Source organism: Acomys minous (genome assembly GCF_964271855.1).
Source record: "Acomys minous genome assembly, chromosome: 6".
Taxonomy (NCBI): Eukaryota; Metazoa; Chordata; class Mammalia; order Rodentia; family Muridae; genus Acomys; species Acomys minous.
This window is the reverse complement of record NC_140487.1, coordinates 81,979,402-81,993,603: the sequence shown is the minus strand read 5'-3', so window position 1 is coordinate 81,993,603 and position 14,202 is coordinate 81,979,402. Positions and strand designations below refer to the sequence as shown.

Sequence of the window (14,202 nt, the reverse complement as noted above, 5' to 3'; positions counted from 1 at the left end):
CATGCTGGAGATTTTAGACGAAACAGTTTTTTTTTTCAAACCATTTTGAGAACTACCTTGAGAATTGCCCAGCTTTTCTGGTATAATTCTATTTTATGATTTTGTTTTGTATACAGGTTCTTTATACACTCATGGTGTGTAATTGAGCAGAGTGTCCCAGCTATTTAGGTTACACATATCATTCTGAACACTGAAGAATATGTCTGCTATTTTTTATCCCACCCCCTTTTTTCTTTTTCTAATTTCTTTCAGTATCTCCTTTGTCTTGAGTGTTCAGGGCCTTTCGTTACACGGTTGCCCTGATTCCTGTTTGCTCACGTGTTGGAATCCTGCTTGACAGTTCTTGCTTAATGCAGAAACCAAGCAAAGGTTCAGCTTGCGCTGGCTGGCCTTCCTTTCCAGTCACCTGACACGGATCTGCTTTGAAGCTGCGGCCATGGTTCTCCGAGGAACCTCTGCCCGTACAGCCCAGCCCCCTCTTATCCTAGACCCCAGGAGTTCTAGCAAAGCCTCAGTTTTCTGAGTTGTTCAGGGTTAGAGACCATGTACCAAAACCGAGTAAAGATGCACGAGGAATCATGTAGAGAAACTGAGTTCCTGAAAGGAAACTTCTTCGTCCAGTGACCAGCTGGGGGTGTCACCCCTTCCAGAATGGCCTCGAAGCGTTATTAGAGGACATAGGCTCCCTGGAGCCTGGGCGAAGCCTTAATGAAGCCTGCTGCTCAGCTAGGTCAGCACATTTCATGCTTCACTGGAAGACTTCTGCTTCCTCATCCTATTTGTCCAAATACATTCTTTCCTTGAAATATATTTTAATTGACTCATGTGGAAAACCACCACAGTTTGTGCTGCAGACACCCGAGCTGAGAGAGATGCTATGACTGTAGCAGTCTGGCCTGGAGACCTCCAGGCAGCTCTCTTTAGTTATCTTGTTGACACGGTTGGCTGCCATTTTGGATGATCTGTCAACTTCTGGGTTACTTTAAAAACAGCAGGTCACTTGCAGTTGGCGATCCTCACGATGTGTATGGCCATTGACGAAGTTGAGGTGAAATATGATGGAATGTCCTACTTCACACATCACCCTGGATGCGTCAAAATTCTACGTGTGATGCCTCTTGTTGTAAAGCAAGTCATTTATGTGAGTCAGAGGTGAACGTTTCTAAAAGCAATGCTTCTCTTATGCTTTTGGCAAGGAAAAAATCCTTCTGCAAACGCAGTAATCACTTAGTAATTCATCCTCTCAGTATATTTATATCTTAAATAAATAATATAAATAATTTATATTCTTTAATGACATACTCAAAAGCACGGATGGAAGGGCTTAGGACAGAGGGTGTGGGGAAAGTGTGGCAGCTGTCACATAACCACACACCTGTACACAAATTTATTTATTTATTTTTGATTATTTGATTTGTTTTTCCTTTGGAAATAGTCATAGGTCCTGAAATGTAGAGTTTTTGATCTTTCACTTTGAATGTGTCCAGGTGAAAGAATTCAAGTTCTTGCCTTGTTTTAGACTTTTCTTTCTTTTATTCTGCCTTTCCCCCTTTTTGTTTCAATCGTAACCAGAAAAAGCCAAGAATTCACAAATTCAAAAGGAAGTGACGATTTTATGCAGATGAGCTGCTCATTAACCTCAAAATTTTCAGCACTTGCAAGAGGATTTACTGTGGCCTCCTGGACTTGTGTGCATGGGCATGAGGACTGGCCTTCCTGGCTTTGGCCTTTCATTATTGAATGGTGCCTTTCCTACTTTGTCCACAGAGAGTTACCTTCTTAGACTTTACTCTTTCTTATTCAAAGCCTGCACGGACACATTGACATATATAAGAGATTACCAAATTTTTTGCCCCAAAATACTCTATTTCAAGACAGTAAGTAATTAAGATTATGAAAGAAAAAAACAGAAGTGAATATTTTCCCAGACACAGAGATATTACATTTTACTTTCATGAGCACTTTCCTTCAAATAGGGTCCAATGCGTATGGAGTTCTGGTCAGTTTGACATTACTCTCTTTCTACTGTGCAGAAATAATTCACTGTGTTAGGAATACAGAGAGATGAGAAAGGTGCAGCCTCTGCCCTCAGGAACCTGGGTACCAGTGGGAGAAACACCACTGGGAATTCGTAGTGCATCCCAGAATCGAGTTGTCACCCAAAACAGGAGCACTTATGCTAAATAAAAAAAAAGTTGTCTTTTCAAAGACAAGACTTTTCTGTTGAGCTCCAGGAGCTGAGAGTCTGGTCCAGGAGAGGGAGGAAAGGAGGTGTCTCGGACCGAGAGATTTCATCACTCAGAGGCTCGGTTGTTCAGCAACAGCCACGGTAAGTGCAGGAATCTCACCTGGATTTGAAGAATTCACTTTTACTGTGAATCACATTTCATGTGTATGAATGAAGAAGCAGAAGAAGAGAAGACAGAAGAGGAAGAGAAGGAGCACAAAGTAAAGAAGAGGAAAAAAGGAGTGAGAAAATGAGAGGAGGAGAAGGCAAAGAAGCAAGACAGAAAACCAGGAAGAGGAAGAAGCAACAGAGGCGCCATCTTCTAAGCTCTGGCTTCTCCTCCTTGCTTCCATACCATGGAAGTCAGGCAGGCTTTGCTGACAAAGTACATTGTTGCTGAAGGTGTTCAAACCATCATCTTGTGCTTCTTAATGCTCCTATTTCTATCAAAACTGACATTCAAATTCAGTCCTTCAAAATAAACACCTGGTTTTCTTTCATAAAATTTCAATGAAAACTTAAGCTTTAAACAGTGTTCCAGCACTCTGTGCTGTTCACTAGAAACCATGCATTTTTCATTCCCCTTTAAAGTTTCTATTTAAACATACCTCTCCGTCATATGCTGATAAATATTAAAATAACAGGAAAAATCTGCCCGGCTTATTTCAGCTGATAATAAGAACAAAACACGGGATGTGTGTCTCCCTCTCCTGGCTGTGGCTTACCATTGAGAAGAATTTGAAACCAGTAATTAGGTAATAATTGGTACCACCACAGTCTCTTCCCAGAGAAAATCAGGATTGTTGCAGTGTGCCACAAAGACAGGCAAAAACAAATAGCCTTGAGTGGCATTGTCATTTCTTTGCTCCATTGTTTTAAAGGCGTTTACAAAAGCTCCAGATGCCAAGCTGTAGTCAGTGTGCCAATAACCATAAAACATTTTTCAGACACTCTTTTGGCTAATGAGCTAATTTATAGACCCATAAGCACCAAATACCTTCCTGGTATATGTCCACATTTATAACAAGAAAAAGGGAATGTACTCTAACTATTCAAATTGGTATCAGAAACACGTTGGTAGAACTGGCAAACAAAGCTGCCTCGTGTGCAAGCCTATAAGATAAAACAACAGACGGTTCAAAACAGCTCCTTTGATCTCCCAGGATCCAGCACAGCTACATATGAAGACACTACTCTGTTTCTTTTTATACCTAAAGGAAGTGGCCCATCAGCACGCTGAGGTTTTGAAGTCTGTGGGCAGAACACTGTTTACCTCTTTCTAGTTTATATCACAGGGTTCTGGTGAACACTCACCTTTCTTCATGGCTTTTTGTTGTTGTTGCTATTATTCCCCATCCTTTTTCTTCTAAAAGTTTTAAAAGCATATACTGCAAGCACTTCAGAAGCCAATGAGCAAAGGGAATCCACTGCTTTTGTTCCCTTCATTCAAAAGTTAGTAACATACAGCACTTCTGAGATATTTATGGTCATCACGTTAGCAGAACACAGCCATCCAAAGAGGAAGAAGACTCTAATTATCAGGGGAGGAGTACCATCAGATGTCAGGGGACCATGCTGCATCTATCTTAGATCCCTATGGCATTTGGCTGAAGTCCCCCTGCTATAAGAGAGGGATGGGCTCAAAGGAGCAGAACTCATGTGACAAATACATGTAGAACACATGTCTGTGATATTCCTTCAAAGTGGCCATTCCACACAGGAAGAACAGATGCACAGAATTGCTGAGTGACCTCCAAAAAATGTTTTGGGACCTAGGGAGAACCTTTGGTTTTCCACCTGGCTATGATGCAGAGCGACTTGTAACTCTAGCTGATGCTAAGAGGAAAACCATCAGTGTGCCTTGGAGACCTCAGGCTAATGTGGGTACCCCTGTGGAGGAATGTTTGAGGTTAACACTCCTGGTGTTCACTGAGGTCAACAACCTGAGGTCAAGTTGCCCCTTGACATAGGTCAGCCTCCTCTTTCGGAAACAGCAGGACCAAACATTTCATTGTGAAGGCCTAGACATACAGTGGACGCTTTGTTTCCAAGTATTTTTAGTTTGGCTTCACTTGGGGTGAAGGTCCAATATGTCTTTGAAAAAATGTCACCAAGAGCCAGGCTTCTGAGGGTTACTGTGTGCATATAAATGCTGTGATTCTAACAGCAGTACCAAATAAGAAACCCATTTATTATTGGAAGACAGAGATGGATCTCCTAAGGAGGCCTACCTTGCAGGCTGACTCTGGAGACAGGAGCTTGACTAGCCGCTGGTGACCTCCTGTGGAGAAACAGAAACAGAGGCTGAGCTTGCATTGAAAAGCCCCCCCCCATCCTTCCATGATCCCTGACCCCCACCCCTGAGATTTCCAGGGCATAACGAGCAATCCAGTGACATAAGGCTATCTCCGGAAGGTAGGCTCTTGGAACACGGGTAGATGATTGTAATTCTCTCACATCCACACGGCCTGGAATTTCCCTCTGTGCAGCATCAGGATGCAAAAACTTGCCAGGAAGGAAGTTGGTTACCTCAGGTCTCTTGCCAGGCCCTCCCCCACCCCCATTTCAGGTTTTCTGGAGGAGCCTCTCAGAAAAGGAGACACTTGCATAGGCCTTGCTCCAACTGTTAGCATGAGCCTCAGGTCTCGGAGGACAGAAAGTCATAGCCACAAGAACCCTTTGAGATTTGTCAGTTCGGGACCCACCTTAATTGGACCTCAGGAAATTGAGATGTTGGACAAATCATTTGTCAAATGCCACATGTAATACCTAGCCACAGTGATCCAGGTTTCTTTGCTAGAGGAAGTGGCTTTCCATGGAGGATCAAGAAAGAGAGTTAGGCCAGAAGTTCTGGGTGTAACTGTCCCGGCATTAGTGACAGTATCCTAAAGAGAGATACCCGTGCCCCTCCCTGTGGCTATTAGACAACTGAGAATAGACCCCAAGAAATTGGACTTTTTCCTGGGTGGGTCTCATGCTAAAAGAGAACAAGGGCTGAGCCAACCAGAGAGTGAGCTTGTCTCTCTGAAGAGATCCACATGGTGCTAAGAACTTGTCAGGGCACTCTGTGAGACAGGCCTGGAGCTGAGACGATGATGGATCAGTATTGGGAAGAACACAGCTTGGCCAGAACTCTCTCGTTATGGCCCCTCTTGCCTTCTATTTAAAGCTAGTGTTCCGGTCAGGAGCCTGATGAACCGCTTTAGTTCTCCCAGTGCCACAACATTGAAAATCAATCTCTCTCTCTCTCTCTCTCTCTCTCTCTCTCTCTCTCTCTCTCTCTCTCTCTCTCTCTCTGTGTCCTGTTTTTTGTCATCATTTGTCACTTTAACTGGTGTATTGTGCGTGGGTAGCATGCTCCTCAGCTAGGCCCAGGCTTTGAGTTATGGTAACACAAATGAACATCAGACTCATGGGGGAGGTATTTAATAAACACCTTCCCCGCTTCGGAAGAGCCCATTTTCACGTCTGGCACAGGCCTAGGGATAATGTGCATTTTAAAGTCCTCTTTGAATTCCTTTGCACAGGCCAGTCTGAGGGAGAAGCCAGATTCTAAGGGATGGAGAAAGGCATGCAAGGCCCTTGCTGAGGCAGCCTCTGCCTACTGATCAGGCACAGTAGTGACTTTTCCCCCAGCCATCATGTCCCCTGGGGATAAGAGAACTTCTTACAGTTCTCATCCTATAGCTATAAGCCCATCATCAGGGTTCATAGCCACCACCCATGGGTGGACAAGCTCATCCTGGGCAGGGGCTCTCTTTAGCATCTAATGGTCATGGGTGACAGCGCGGGGGAAACCGTTGTGCTGTGATTGTTGCTCTCTGCTATGCATGATGCTGAACGCCTCTCAGCTTCCTCCCCTGGGAGTTTTATCATTTCCCTTTAGGGATCAGGAGTCTAGGGAGACACAGTAAACACACTACAGCACACGCAGTGGTTTCCAACTGGCATGGCAAGACTCAGAGCCAAGTTTTCTGAATCCAAAGTGCTAGCTAGCTCCTTTCACTGTACCGTGCGCTGAACAGTCCTACACTAATCCTGAGGGCTGTTGTTTTTGTTTTCAGGGCAATTGAAGGATCCAGTTGCAAACCCCTCAGCTTGTAGGCAAAGCCTTCTGCACTCTGTCCTCCCGACACCTCCCTAGTTTATCCCTGGACTTCCTCTCCGTCTGACAGTTCATCTCAGACCACAGACGGGCTGTGTGCTCTCGTGCATTTTATACTTCTCCCTTATTGAACTCCAAAATTATAATTAAGATATGAACTGTCTAATTAGGGTTTGATACATAACTCCCTAGATTAAAGGTAAACTCGATGTAGGCAAGGGAAGACTTGTTCACTCCTGGGGTCCTAGGATGCTAAGCCAGAAAGCCTTCATACGCCAACGACTCAGTAACACTCAGTGGCATGTTAGATGAATGGATGCATGAAAAGTTGACGTTCGTTTTGCTCAGGCCAAGGTTGGTCTCTCCCTTTGCTCTGAGCTCACTCTGCTCCTTTCTTGCTGATGCTCGGTCCACTTTTCTGTTGGGGAAACTCTCCCCATATGAAACGTCACCTGCTGTTGAAGATGAAAACTCTTCAAAAGGACACTACATTCCTCGTTGAAAAAGGTCCCTCGTCTAGCCATTCCCGGTCCCATGGTGCTCTATCTATACCAAGGTCCATTTCCTCATGCGACAATCCATGTATGTCATTCTTTCCACCCGGTGGCCTGCTCATAGCAGAATCCACTCTGGCTTTTTCTTTTAAAAACTCTGAAGGACCCATCAACTTCCTGGCAAGTAGTAGCAGTCCCCGAACTGGACTATTGACTGAACCCGTCATTGATAGGAAAAGACTACGATGATGTCAACACATTATAGGGATGTCACAGCTTGCATCTATTTATGTGTCATCTTGGTTCTTGGGCTGCCCACTGTGCATGTTCTCTCTTAGTGCTGGGACTTTGTAGACGCCTGCCTCGGGGGCTAACTCTTTTGTATGACTTGGGACTGTACACAGACAGTCCTGCACTTACACTGGAATGAGGGGCCCTCACCTGTGCTGTGTAGTTTCCTATACTTACTCTACTATTGTACTGTAGTGCAACCCCCATCTTCCTGTGGGTCTCTTCAGCACAAGTGTGAGGAGTGTAAGGAAAGACTGAGTCTCATTCCTAGCTGTACCTCTGCAGTCTGGCATGGCATCTGAGTCATGCGCCTCTCCCTGCATATCCAATGGGTTGAAAGCACATTTCAACCTTTGTCCTACACATTTTCCTGAATTATCCAGGAGGTTTTTGTGAAAGATGATCATGAACTAGGACTTTTTCTTTTCATTTATTTTTATTTTTAAAATAATTTATTCAGATTATATCCCATTTGCCTCCCTTAGAACTGTGACAGAAGAGGATCTCCTCCCTACCATATGACCACAGCCTATCAGGTCTCATCTGGATAACCCTCTTCCCTTTTCTCTGAGTGCCACCAGGCCTCCCCACCAAGGGGAAGTGGTCAAATAGGGGGCACAGCTTTTTAAATTCTAGAAACACCTACTTTCTTAGTAGCATAGTTACTCACATCATCCAATTCTTTCCACAATTCCTTGGAAATTACCCATTATGTGAATTCTCTCATTTTGGAAGTTATTTTGTGAAAATATGGCTTTTACTTAAAGTTGTTCATTCAGGTGAGTACACCTGTGTAGGAGTTAAGGCAAGGGCCATGGTTTTTTTGTTTTTGTTTTTGCTTTTGCTTTATCACTTCTTCCTGATACATGGTCCAAAAAAGAGGTTCAGTACACTTTACTGAATAGATGGCTTCTGGAAACCACATTCTTGTTGGTAAGACATGAGAGTGCCAGCCGGAAAGCTCATGGGCTCAAGGGAGAACAAACAATGTAGGCTGCCTGGTTTCCAGCAGTCTCTAACTTATAAAAGAATGGTAGGAAGTTCTTTACCTGGCTACTGAAAATGTTGATGGGAACCGGGAGGTTTGTGGCCACAGTTGTTAACGCTTTTCAGCCTGAATTGTGTAGTGGAGAGAGAATGCGGCTGCAACAGAAGCCAGGGATCTTAATCGCAATCCAGACTCTGGCATCTTCCAAGTCTGTAGCCCCTGGCAGCTCACTGAACGTCAGCTTCTTTCTCACTTGAGGCGAACAGGCAGCAAATACTACTTCCTGACGATTTACAGTGTGTGAGGTCCTGTGTGAGGGGCTCACATATATTTCCTCACTTACTCTGAGGAAATTTGGCTAGGTATTTTCCATATCTGAGTGGTCAAGATTTTATGATTCTCAGCTAATTTAAATCCTGTGCCAAAATACATAAAGGTCTGAGAGACATTCCAGGTACACATGAAAGAAGAAGGTTTTTTTCCCCAAAAAATATGTACATTCTGATCAAATTATGCTTTTGAAGAACTGTGAATGCAAAGATGGCACAGTTCCCTGGTTGCCACACACATCAGTGCTTGCTGAAGGACAATGGGAGAAGACACCTCAGGTACTGAGGAACAAGCATTCACAACTGTCCTTTTGGAAGCCATCAGGTGCTTCAGGGAAATGTCTCTGAGTTAACAAACCCAAGTGAAAGCTACAGTTTTCAAAATTAACTCCTGGGACAACGGAAGTGTAGGTTTTCATTTGCAGCCAAGAAATACAGGCCCGAACCCTCATTTCATTAAGGTGCAAGGAAACCTCCTCAGCAGAAACTATAAGATTTTCACCCTTTGGGTGGCAAATCTCAGGCAGACAATGGGCTGCTTTATACAGAGCAAAGAGCCAAAAGATAAAAGAAACCGTAACGTAGGAGAAGTATAGTTCTATGTGGGAGTTCCTTTTCACATAATAAACCACACTAGCCAGATGTCTCATGAAAAGCACTCCAAGGACATAATTACTGCTTAAATGCTACATTCAAGACAGGGAGTGGCACCCTGGAACCCACGTTAAATATCCCAGAAAGCAACTTCTAAATTCCATGGATCTTACAGCTCCAATTGTTAACATAAGCTAGTGCATGTGGGTGGGATGCTCCTTGTGTGCCATGTGCACCCCTGGTAGACAATCTCATCCTCACTTCCTTCTCTTACTTGCTGGAGAGCACTGACTACCTATTGGTAGAGCAGAGTGTTCCAGTGGACCCTCAGCTTTGCTAACCTACCCCTGCCATGCGGGCCCATTTGTGCCTTAAACCCAACACTCAGGTCTTAGCCAGAGCTATACAAAGATGTTCCCAGATCCTCTTGTGGAAATTCTTGAGGGTCTGATTTTCCTTAAATTTTTGTCCTTTGATGCTGATTATAAAGAGATAATTGAAATCAAGCTGGGGCTAGTTGCTAACACCTGGATTCTTGTGCCTCAGAAGCTAAGAAAGGAGGTCAAGGCCAGCCTGAGCCACATAGTGAGTTCGTACGTTCTGGGTCAGCTGGGGCTAGAGAAGGAGACCCCATCTCAAAGTAAGATAATCAGAAAGTCTTGAAATAAATAATAAGACTAGCTCTATAAAACACAGATACGGATTTACAGAAGATCAGTAGATGCAGATGGCTGCTGCTAGAGACATGCTCACTTTTATAAAGATGGCTCGTCTTGGACAAGGGTGACACGAGGGATCATGGTTTGAGAGACGGTCCTCAGGTCGAGAGTGATAATGGCTCTAGGTCCATTCTGTGTATGACAGTTAGGGTCTCAAGATAACTGATCCCCGGAGCTCTGTGTGACCCAGAACACACATGTCCATCTGAAGATGCAAGTCTTAAGGAAGCAACTTCAATGTGTTAACCAGCAGAGTTAAGATGTCTCTAATAGGACTCAGAGGAGGAACATTTCCACCCATGCTAACAAATAGCACTGGGAGCACCGTTCACATCCCACTTCTCCTTGGATCTATGTAACTTATCAGTTTGGCCCAAGGCACAGGTAGTTACACTAAAGATGCTTCTGAAATGTGCCTTTACTTACCCCTTCCTCCCTGTCCCACCTGTATCACTCTGACCTGGGGCTTCATTCCTAATGAGATTGACTTAGCTAATGTCTGCTTTTAGCCTCCCCTACTGTCCTCTGTTTCATAAGTCGCTCCTACATAACTGTTCAAACCATACAAACCACCTTTTCTGCAAGCAGGAGGAGCTAACAGGTGTTGTTAATCAGAGGCGCCCTGCACTGGGGTTGGGATGCTTGGTTCAAGTACAACAGCTGCTCACTAGGGGCTGTGTAGTTGGTCACATTCAGGCCATTTAATCTCACTCCGCCTCCATACTTTTCCATAAAGTGGAAGTGAGAATATTTGTCACAACTATTGTTTCTGGAGATAATTAATATGAAAACCCTTTAGGCTCAACAAGATAAATTATCAGTTATAATAGTTCACAACCACTATACTATATGCCACTTTGAATGCTATACAAATATTAATTCACTAAATCTTCATAATAATCTTACCTTATAGTTTAGGAAACCAAGACCCAGAGAAGATAATTAACTTTCCCATGTATATGATTTCCAAGTGGCAGAACTGTATGATGTGACCAATACATATAGTCCCAGAAACCAATTATGTGGAGAACAATATACCACGGTGAGGCCATTTCTGAATTTTTCAGAAAATTTCTAAATAACTAGTGATCTATCTTTCAAAAGTTCTTCATTCAGAAACACACACACACACACACACACACACACACACACACACACACACACACACACGCCCGCACGCACATGATATTTATGGAGCATAAAACATGTGCCCAGCATTCTACCACAGTCTAGTGATGGCCAAAGATCCATAAAGACAATGTGACAGGTCATTGGCATGCCCTTAGGCCAAATGGAGACCACTCAAGTAGGCTTTCCAGGGCCAGCAAAAGCCCATTGAGAAAGATGACTGACACTCATCATCATAAAATATGTCAGAATATGGCCAAGAAGACACTCACAAGTAGGAAGAGACAGTCAGGGAGAATCCATGATCAGGGTAGAGAGGGACAGAGAGAAAACTGCTTGACCTTGGTTGCTGAACATGTGGCTGGGACAAACTCCGACTGATGCCTCATTGGTTTAATCACCTGCTCTTCTTGTTAGAACATAAGCCATGAAAGGGCAGAGACCTTGTCTGCATGGACCACTGTGAGGTCATCAGAGCTTAATATAAAGTGACTGACCAGTGATATTTGTGCAATTATGTGCAGGCATGCAGGAGTAGCACGAATGGAGTAAACACTGGTGGCATGGATCAATAAATGAATACACAGGAAGCAAAGCTCCAAGACCAAGTCGTGGTTGGGTGTTCCGGAGTGCTGAAGGGTTCAGATTTGCTTCTTGTTTATGTTTCAGATTCTGGAATATCTTCATATACATGGTGAGAAATCTTAGCGATGGGAATCAAGACTGAATAGAAAGTTCATTTGTTCACATGCACTTCCACAGACAACCTTGTGGTAATTTTACAGGATATTTTTAATGTAACTAGATGTGACTTATCTATCACCTGAGGCCAGATGTGGATCTTTTCATTCTTGGCATCCTATCGGAGTTCAAAGAGTCTGAATTTTGGAGTTTGAGATTAAGAACGCTCAACAATTACTTTGTTCTAAATATAATACAACCAGTTTTCCATTACATTAACCTAATCTGGGTCGTGAGGCATCTTGGATACAATGCATGAGCATCTACATTTTATCTTAGAGAGCGGTCCACTGCAATGCCTTTCTGGGAGAGGCATATGACCATACAAATAGCATGCAGGAAGATGCATTCTGGTGGGAGCCTGCAGAACGGCTGTGAAACCAGGATGGGAGAGGTTCCACGGGGGTACCCAACTTCTTTTTTCAAAGAGGCTTAGATGCAAACCACAGGACAGTGAGAGGAGAGTGGCTGTTCGGCTTAGGCTCTCCCCTCACTCGTCTTCACCTGTTTATCTGGAGGAAGCCAAATAAATGCTGGGTGAATAGCTTCAAAATGCCCTGGATATAGATAGTGCTGCGGTGATGACTGACTGGAAGACCAAGAGAGTCAGGCTGGAGACCCAGTGTTTCTCTGACCCGTGGTGCATTCGCAAGCTATTGCCAGATGCTGGAACACTCAAGGTTTCCTGCTAGAAAACAGGGATGAGCCTGTGGCCTCTCCCAACCCTTTCCAAGACCATGGGTTCTATGACCCTCCAAGGCGGCTGTGATCATCTTTGAAACACGGGTGAACTTCATGGCACTTAGATTTTTATTTTCAAGTGCATTGCGTGTTGAAACTCAGCTTGTAGAGCAGGTTTCTAGGTAATGTTTGTGTCCAGTGTTCTGCAGGGTTTTTGTGCTTTTGTGGGAAGGAATTGAAAGTCTGCAAAACATCAGGGCTTACTTGTTCGGTGCTCCATGAAGGTTTGTCAGCAGGGTGAAGTTGTTTCTTACACTTCGCAAGCTGGCGAGAACCTGCCAAGGAGAATGTTTCAGAATTGGTTGGGGGCAAAGGTTAGGGGTATTTAAAATCACACCAGTGATGGAGAGCGAATGAGCCTGATACATACATACCTGGGCAAAGGGAGTGACGATCAGGTCATCGCCGTGTCTGGTGAAAAGAGAAAGAAGCAGAACAAATGAATTTCAGCCGTGACATACAAGTTACGCTAAGTATCAGCGTCAGCAACTCACTTCTTCCAGTCACCCTTCTGCCTGGAAGGAAGGCGGGAGCCTAGGAAAACAAACAGCACCCAGCTCATAACTCCAGCCCGACAGTGACTCCATCTAAGAGCTTTGGCAAGCGAGCACGAGCCCTCAGGGCTCTGGTTCCATTAAATGGCAAGCCCAGAGTCCTATAATTCAAAGTGACTTGAGGATTTGGGTTGCTCGAGCCAGGCGACTCAAAGGGAGGGCTGCCCATAGGCACAGTGTACACTGGAAAAAATGCTTTAACGGGCTGCGTAAAGGGTAACGTTGGATTTCCTGGCTTTTGTTGATTTGAACCACAGCTTTAATACCATTTAAATTCAGATTTCTGTCTGGGAATCCCATTACTTTTTGTTTTTAATACATTCTTTTTTCCCCCTTCTTCTTAAACTATCCAAGGAAAAAATTTTAATGGGAATGTGTAGACTGAGCCTACTAAAGCAGTAACAGTGACACTCATTTGGTCCCAAAGACCTAACCACGCTCTGCCCCCTGTCTTTTCAGTCTGTGCCTGGGATCACTGAGAACTGTGTTCGAAGCAATGTGCTTTCCGTGTACTGGCATCTACTTCCTTAATCTGCTAACGACCGCCTTCAGCAGGCTTTCAGCTGCAGGTTTGAGAAACCGCAGTGGAGACCATAACAACATTAGGTTAATTCCATGGCACCCCGTGAATCAGCAACTTGGAAGCTGATGGCAGCAGCGAGTGCCCCTCCCTGTCTGGCCTACCTCCTCTGTCACTACCCCAAAGGCAGCACTTCATTCATGAGTATGTGAGAGCATCCTGTGGTAACTAAACCACCGGCCAGGTACCAAGCACCACGTGAAGTCAGGTACCGGAGCTGCGGAGCACATGGACACAGATCCACCCTTCTCTGATGTGGGCTGTAGCAAGGGGCCTCGCAGTTGTGGCAATTTCCACCCTTGTCTTTGGTTAGGCCTTCTCTGAAGTTGGCCCAGTTTGGACAGTAATAAGAAAAAGAAAACTGGGCAAGTGGTGAACACACTTGGTGTGATTGGCTTGTGTATGCATTAGCTCATTTACCAGTGGCACAGCAGCTATGAGGCAAACACACTGCAGGTGAGATCAAGCCAGTAGCTGCTAAGAGCACAGAGCTGGGAAGAGGAAGATCTGAGTCTCTTTGCTCCTCCAAGTCTGTGCTTTAAACACTATACTTCTTTTAAAAAAAAACAACACTATACTTCTTATTTTATGATGTTACTTATTACACCTTGACAAATCAAATATGCAGAAGCCACGAACTCACAAATCAAAACATAATAAAGGAGACAAAAATTTTTTTAAAATTAAAATACACATAAGCACAAAAAGAAA

General features: G+C 44.2%; 1 protein-coding gene across 3 annotated transcripts in view; it reads right to left on the bottom strand.

The window, feature by feature from the left end:
- PDE4B (phosphodiesterase 4B) overlaps positions 1–14,202 on the bottom strand; it is a 540,265-nt gene that overhangs the window by 95,068 nt on the left and 430,995 nt on the right. For all 3 annotated transcript variants that reach the window (XM_084786194.1, XM_084786195.1, XM_084786196.1), the window contains 3 exons: positions 12,732–12,768; positions 12,562–12,632; positions 4,459–4,508 (listed from right to left, as the gene is read on the bottom strand). In XM_084786194.1, coding sequence (XP_084642320.1) covers positions 4,459–4,508; positions 12,562–12,632; positions 12,732–12,768 — 158 coding nt within the window. The remainder of the gene's footprint in view (positions 1–4,458; positions 4,509–12,561; positions 12,633–12,731; positions 12,769–14,202) is intronic.